Source organism: Austrofundulus limnaeus, unplaced genomic scaffold (genome assembly GCF_001266775.1).
Source record: "Austrofundulus limnaeus strain Quisiro unplaced genomic scaffold, Austrofundulus_limnaeus-1.0 Scaffold578, whole genome shotgun sequence".
In the NCBI taxonomy this organism is placed as follows: domain Eukaryota; kingdom Metazoa; phylum Chordata; class Actinopteri; order Cyprinodontiformes; family Rivulidae; genus Austrofundulus; species Austrofundulus limnaeus.
Window position 1 is genome coordinate 158,593 of NW_013952980.1, and position 8,050 is coordinate 166,642.

General features: G+C 39.9%; 2 protein-coding genes across 2 annotated transcripts in view; one reads left to right on the forward strand and one right to left on the reverse strand.

Moving 5' to 3' along the window:
• leo1 (LEO1 homolog, Paf1/RNA polymerase II complex component) overlaps nucleotides 1-2,425 on the reverse strand; it is a gene marked incomplete at its 3' end in the record, with an annotated part of 10,016 nt that extends 7,591 nt beyond the window's left edge. Inside the window, 2 exon segments of the mRNA XM_014026659.1 lie at nucleotides 1,488-1,630; nucleotides 2,326-2,425. Of these exon segments, the coding sequence (XP_013882113.1) occupies nucleotides 1,488-1,630; nucleotides 2,326-2,383 (201 nt within the window).
• A 4,110-nt stretch (nucleotides 2,426-6,535) lies between these two features.
• tmod2 (tropomodulin 2) overlaps nucleotides 6,536-8,050 on the forward strand; it is a gene marked incomplete in the record, with an annotated part of 28,916 nt that continues 27,401 nt past the window's right edge. The window contains 1 exon segment of the mRNA XM_014026661.1: nucleotides 6,536-6,641.

Consider the following 8,050-nt stretch of genomic DNA (forward strand, 5'->3'; position numbering starts at 1 on the left):
AGTCAGAGACGAGTCGGAGACGAGTCAGAGACCAGTCAGAGACGAGTCAGAGACCAGTCGGAGATGAGTCGGAGACGAGTCAGAGATGAGTCAGAGACAAATCAGAGACGAGTCAGAGATGAATCAGAGACGAGTCAGAGATGAGTCAGACAAGTCAGAGACCAATCAGAGACGAATCAGAGACGAGTCAGAGACGAGTCGGAGACGAGCCAGAGACGAGTCAGAGACGAGTCAGAGACAAGTCGGAGACGAGTCAGAGACAAATCAGAGACCAGTCAGAGAAGAGTCGGAGACGAGTCAGAGACAAATCAGAGACCAGTCAGAGAAGAGTCGGAGACGAGTCAGAGACAAGTCAGAGACGAATCAGAGACGAGTCAGAGACGAATCAGAGACGAGTCAGAGACGAGTCAGAGACGAGTCAGAGATGAGTCAGAGACGAGTCAGAGACGAGTCAAAGACGAGTCGGAGACGAGTCAGAGACGAATCAGAGACCAGTCAGAGACCAGTCAGAGACGAGTCGGAGACTAGTCGGAGACAAGTCAGAGACGTCATTTAACAAGCATCATTTATAATTTACACACTCTGGCTGACTAAAGCCCTGTTCAGACAGGATTAGTTTTACCTCGGGGCCACATGCTACCTGTAATAATTACAGATTGACTCTGTTGTTAATCCCGTGTGAATCAGACATGTCAGTAATTTGTAAAGCAAAAATTCCCCCGCAAATTACCTGCTATATTTCACTGACCTCTGAGTTCCTGTGATACTAATCCAATAAGAACAGACATCTGTGATTTGGACAGGAATGGGCTGAATCCCATATATAATCAGGCGGTTTTGGTTTTGGTTTGTATTTAGTTTTGGTGAAGAATGGAGGCWGGATTGGAGCGCACTGAAAATATTTTGTGTCCCGGGCCGGAAAAACCCGACCCGTTACGGAGAGCAGCAGAACCTCCGCCTGATAATCATTATGTTTTCAGTTCACAATGTCGGGGAAAACGATCCAAACCATACAAGGAGCCCATCGATTTAAAGCCCAGACTCTGCTCTTTCCAAAACAATTCACAGAACAAGCAGCTGAGGAATAGTGAAAAAGGCTAAATCCTGGAACCATAAACACGAACGTCTTTCCTTTGTTTTTATGTCTTTAATCCACTTTGGAGTGATTGTTTTTCTCACTTGGCTGGACCTGTACGTCTCCTGTGTTAGTGTTGGTTCATGTAATATGTAATTCTGTACTGTGGAGGTCATTAAGAATCGTTGTCGGGTGAAAAAATCTTTGCTAACACTGTGTTGCCTGTGAACCAGAAGACCGATACGTGGCTAAAGACTGGAAGTGCTCAGATCAGACGTCTGTGGCGTACAGGCCACTGAAGCAGAATTAATGAACAGATGAACTAATGTAAACATGAACTCACTTCCTGCTCCCTGGTTCCTGTCTCAGCAGGTAAACCCAGTCTCTGACCTGAAACTAACTGGACTCCAACCTTATTCATGCTGGGCTTCCCCGCCTCTTGTCCTTCATCGTCCTCCTCATCGTTGTGCTCCCTCTCGCTCTCGCTGCCTGAGGCGTTGCTCGCCGATCGAGGCCTCCCCGGCTCCGAGTCAGAACCCGAACCAGAACCAGACTCTGTAGGGAGACCAGCAGAAACCAGTTTGATAGATGGAGTCTGGACTGACTCTTCTGGGTTTTTACAAAGAAATTCTGCTKTTGATTATCGCTGCGCAAAAGTAATTTCCCAGGCTGGAATAAAATAAAACATCAATTTATTTAAATAAAAATTATTTTACAAAAAGGGTATTAATTTCAGCAACTCTACAGTGATCTTCTGGTTTTTGTTTAAAGCTGATTTTTGAGTAAAAACTTTCAGTTTCTTTAAATGATAAACAAATGCAGAAATGTTTTAGTCTAATTCTGTAAATATATGTTACTAGAAGTATGAAAAAAGTGTATTTTATTCCTAATTTGGCCTAAAAACAGCAGGATTGTGAAAATTTGTCCTCGTTTTATTTTAATCTTTGTTGGTTAAACGAAACTTGGAGCTCAAACTTATTTTTATTATCATTTCACATCCGGATTAAAATCACCTTAAAGTTATAACTAACATCAGTATATTTGTTGTTTGGAGCTTTTTAAAGAAAAGTCCCTTTATTAATAATTAAAACATTATGAATCCATGCACACAGACAGAGATCAAACACTGAAGTTTCACTTTTACCGACCATTTGTCGCATTTCTGTTTTTATTTTAATACATTTAAACTTTGGAAACATAAAAGAGACACTTTGTTTAAAATCCCAACAATCTGASAAACATTAAATCACCTCTTTGGTCATTGTCGCTGTCTCCATCACTCCCGAACAGCTCGTCCATGTCCGCCATCTTTGTTGGGAGCCGCAATCCACAGGAAGTGACGCCGCTGTTTTACTTCCGGGTTGACATTGGGTTGTTGCAGAAAGACCAGCAGGGGGCAGTACAAGATGTTAAAAACCATGCAGAACTTCTTTTTTTATTTTTTATTTTTTATTAAACAACAAAGAACACACAAAATAATACAATGTACAAACAATAAGGCGTATTTCAAACAAACGAACTTGCATATAAGAGAAAAATAATGGCTGCAAATAAAGATAAGAAGTTTAAAAATAAGAAGGAACAAAAAAGGCCAGGGTTTAGATGTTAAATCATACTCTTCAATTAAAGAGCACAGATTGTGGGCATGTTTAGTGTGCATCACTTTAAGAGAATTGCAGTACAAAATAAAGTCATTGTGAAAATGATAGAAATTTGTTTTAACCTTAAGATATTTAGCTTTAAGGATGAAAAATTTCCCCAGAATGACAATAGTGTTGATGAGAAAAACAACAACAAAAAACAAACAAACAAAAAAACAAACAAATGCAGAACGTAAATAAAAATTAAAGTAAGATCCAGCCTTTAAACYGCTACATTTTAAAAACCATTTTTACACAACATGATGAAAACAACGTGTTTGAAATTAATATGTTGATTAATTTGACATTTAAATGCTGTATTTCTACATCCYGCCCTCTGACAAAGGAAAAGAGAAACTGCTGATGTTTAAAATCAGAATACTTTATTGATCCCAGAGAGAAATTACAGATATTACAGCTGCAACCGTTCAGAACAGAGAAGTGTGAAAAGAAAGAAATAAACACACTAGAATAAAATAAGTATTAACATCCTGGAGTACAAAATAAGCACACTTATGTACACATAATCAWTGTACAATAAAAACAATATTAGGAAAATGTGTACAGAGATAATGTTTGGTATATTACACGTGTTTGATAAGTGTCATGGGTAAAATACAGTAAATTAAATAAAAAATGAAGACAAAAACTATTAAAATGTACAGATGTATTAATGTAATGTGCAGCTGATCTAGTTTCACATGTTTAGGGAGGAGTTATAGAGTTTGATGGCCACTGGTAGGAAGACGTCCTGTGGAGCTCTGTGGTGCATTTAATGAGTCTTTGTGCTTCTGTGACTCCTAACAGTGTCGTAGAGAGGTTGATAACTGTTGTCCATGATTCCCTGCAGCTTTGTCAGCATCCTCCTCTCAGACACTGCAGTCAGAGTCCAGCTCCACTCCCACAACAGCCCCAGCTTTACCAGTTTCTTCAGTCTGCTGGTGTCTGCCTCAGTCTGCTGGCCCAGCATGCCACAGAGTGTGGAGGAGGCCACTCACCACCACAGACTCATGGAAGATCCTGAGCATCATCCAGGAGATGCTGAAGGACCTCAGACGTCTCAGAAAGTAGAGAAGACTTTGGGCCTTTCTGCAGACGACCTCTGTGTTTTTGACTCAGTCCAGTTTACTGTCAATGTGCAGCCCCAGATATTTATAATCCTCCACCAGAGCTCTGTAAAGTACTTGAAAGAAATAACTAAGTAAAAGTAAAATTACATTAACAGAAAATGACTTTGGTAAAAAATACTTGTCACTGATGAGAAAACTGCTTAAGTAAAAGTCATAAAATTGTTCCCAAAAGTTGCAAAAGTAGAAGTAAAAGTACTTTTCCACACTCTCTAACAAATAAACTGATAAATTTATTGAACCAAACTGGCTCCACAGAACCAAGTTGATTAAATTGGTCAATTTCTTTAAAATAAAATACATCAATGGCCTCAGATTTACTCCATAGCAGGGGTRCCCAAACATTTTCCCTGAGAGGGCCAAAATGAAAATCTATCCAGGGCTGTGGGCCAAATGCAGTAATGTAATACATGAAATACAAATACTTTTTAAAGTAAAGTCCTTTATTTTTAACGATTAAGCTATGCAATGGCCCTCTTTTGTTTTTGTCAGGGCTCTTGGAGAAAGTCTGCCATACGCTCGAGTAGCAAAGGCTCATGGGACATTTCATAAATTGATAAAATATGAGTTTTTGTGGCCTTATAAAGTGTGCAAATCTACATGTGGGGTTAAATCTGCTCTAAATATTTCTTGTCATTTCATGTTTCATGTTTAATCCTAATAAATCAAAGATAAAGTCAGCACCATGAATGAAAACTACCTTCACTGACAGCCCTTTTATAAAGTCCTATGACCAATGGAAACACTGCGTTTCTATAGGATAACAGGTTACAAMCTTGTAACTTTGTCAACTGCTGGTGGGCCAAATCAAATGGCTTGACGGGCCAAATTTGGCCCACGGGCCCTACTTTGGGCTCCTCTGCTCTATAGGTTTAGTGGAAATAGTTGATATGATTTATTTGAATAAATTCAACACTTAATGTTTTAGAGCACATAAACATCTCCTTTCATGATGAGTTCAGACAGATTTAATTTATAACAACTAGGTGTTAAACTTTAAAGAAAAGAAGTAAAAGTATCCTTTTTAGGTTTTAAAAGTAACTAAGTAAAAGTAAAAGTCACAATTTAAAAAAATACATTGTAAAATTACAAATCCTAAAAACTACTTAAGTTCTGCAACAAAGTAAATGTAATTAGTTACTACAAACCTGTGTCCTCCACCGTGTCTGCGCTGACCCCTCTGATGGACACAGGGTCACAGGTTCCTCCTCTGGTCCAGCACCGGTTCTTTTGTCGTGGCCACATTGAGCTGCAGGTGGTTCTGCTCGCAGCAGGAGACAAATACCTTCACCGTCCCTCTGTACTCGTCCTCATCACCGCCGCTGATACATCCAGCTACTGCTGAGTCGTCAGAAAACCTCTGAAGAAGAAGAAGCAGGTGGTGTATTGTGGAGGAACGGAGAGAGGACAGTTCCCTGTGGAACTCCGGTGTTACTGACCAGACTTTCTTTAAAATGTTGATATTACCAACTGTTTTTTTATTAGTTTCATAATTTCTAATTTTACTCTATAATATATTATTTGTATTTATTTTATAGTTTCTGCTCTCGTCCCGTTACAGTTTTACACCAAATGAATGGACTGTCTCTGTTACCACGCCTTTACAACAGTAAAAAATAGCTTTGGCAAAGAGTTTTCAGCATAAAGTTCATGATTACAACATCTAATATAATATATTAAGAGGGACTGACTGACAAAAGTAAAAACAACATTTAAAACTTTATGTTTTACTCTTTCAGCAAACATTATGTCTGTCAACATGAGGTGAAACAGAAACTATTAAAGAGTCTAAACAGAGTCCTGGTCAAATTATTTCACATTAACAATAAACAAATCTGAAAATGTAAACTAATAAATCTTTGAAAATATTAATTTCAGATGAGTTCTTCATGTTTTTGGTTTTACTCTCRGTTTTTCTCAGAGTCAGAGTCTAAAGGTGTTTTTCGTGCAGATCAGCACACTTTTAGATTAACTTATCACTGCACAAATAATGACTCAGCTCAGGAGATTCTAATGTCAAAACAAATGCAAACTTTTAAAAACTATTTTAAGTATTAAAAAAGGAACATAAGCTCTACCTATATTCAAAATGTGTTGTTTATTTTTATTTGTTTCAAACCTTTAATAACTTTAATAACTTTTTCTGCTCAGCAGACCTGCACAGCCAAACACTTCATGCTCCTGTTAGTAAATGCTTGTAGTGACTGCAGTTTTAATGAAATCTCTGAACACAGATGAAATCTGCAGTTTGGGGTCTTTGTCCTGAATTTATGAGTTTTCGAGGGAGGTTATTAATGTTGTTTATTCTTTTTTAAATATCGTCTGATTGAGTGAAATGTTTACCTGAAAAATAAAGCGTTTGAGTGTGTTCCTCTGAGCATCGTGTGGTTTTATTTTGTTTTGTCATGTGTGCACTCCCTGAGAGAAAAAACATTTCCCTGAGGGGACAGTGTTACTTTTTAAGGACAATAAGGTTCCTGTTCTACTAAAGGACATAAAGGTGCTTTATTACACATGTAAGTGTGTGCATCAAAACTAATTTTGTTAATAAATGTCATAATACAGTCATAAAAAACATAAATGAGCCACAGGGCGGGTAAAACCACCCCATTGGTCCAGACCAGGAACCCTCTCTTACTATTGGCTGAGCGTGACGTCACTCAGAGAGCGCCTCGCCTGTCTCTTCCGGTGTCACCGCCCTTGGGTTGGACTGAGTGACAAACCCGCAGAGGAGCAGTAAGTGGAGGTCCGCGGCTGCTTTTTGGAGACTTTCCCTCGGTGAGCTGTGCTTCTCCTCAGGTAAGGGAGCAGGTAGACCGGCGCGGTGAGCGAACAGAGCCGTAATTCAGAGGATTATAACCCGCTGTCACGGGTTTTCCGTAGCTTTAGCCGCACGGCTAACGTTAGCTTGTTAGCCTCCACATTTCATCCATTTATCACGCCGCTTCTAGCTAAGCTACCGGGGAAAACCTCCGGTTAACGGCTTCTTCTGCCTGTATTAAGCACATAATTAAAGTTTTAATTTCCTGTTGAAAGTCACAGACATGATAATTAAGTCAAGGGTTATACACCTTCATAAATATAACTTAATGATGACGTAATACTTGTCTCATTCAGCACGTTTCTACGATTCCAGTAGCTTAAAGCGGTTTATCTTTGTGAGTTTTGCTGGTTTTATTTGCTGTCCATCCGTGTGGGACAGTCAGGGAGACATGTCTCTGTCCTGTCCTGAGTCTGATGAGAACAGCTGACTCACTCAGGTGTGTGTGTGTGTGTGTGTGTGTGTGNGGTGTGTGTGTGTGTGTGTGTGTGTGTGTGGGGGGGGGGGGGTGGCAGGTAGGTTCAGGCAGATTGACAGGTTGTTTCGGGAGGTCCTGTCCTCACAGGGACAGTTTGACCCAGAAGGCAGGGCTGTGTGTGGATGAAGGGTGTGGTCCGAGTCTGTGGATTTAATCCAGGTGTTGTAAGCAGCTGGAATGTTTGCTGCTGACTGCAGGTGATAATAAATCACACCTGTTGTTTATCTGCATTCCTTTCACTGGATGGTGAAACCTGGCTCCGAGCCAGAGGACAAGAGATTAGTTTAAGTGAAGTCAGGCTTTCTTAAACCTGCWTTATTAATCCTTTACCCACTGCAGACCCAGCTGTTCCGGCTCTCATGACTCAGTGTGGGTCAGCCATAGACTTAAATATGACTAGAGCCCCGCCCATCACTGTTAGCCTCTGTGACGTCATGGAGGAGCAGAAACACCAAACAGGACAACAGCTCACAGCAAACATGGACTGTGTCCAAAACGACAGGACGGGTCCTCCGAAGGTCGAATACATCGTCTGCATACGTCACAGCGCCACGACGAAGGACGTCCAAAACCGAAGACTCCTCCGATGCGGCCGACAAATACGTCCTTCTTTTTCCTCAAATCGAAGGACAGGTCCGATGGATCCTTCCCGGCCCAGCATATCCCATAATGCATTGCGGCCCAACCAGAGATTTTTTTAAGCTAGTAATGGAGGACGAAGCGAGAGAAAAGAATACGTTTTAAATAAAAATATGGCGATATAAAAATTACATTTTTTTAGCGGTTGTAAATCTAAAACTTTAATCATTTGTATGGACATGTTTTTAAATATTATTTTTGTCATAAAAAACGTGAAATAAACATGAACCTACAGCGGGTCCATTAGTTCTTCAAATGATACTTTTAAGT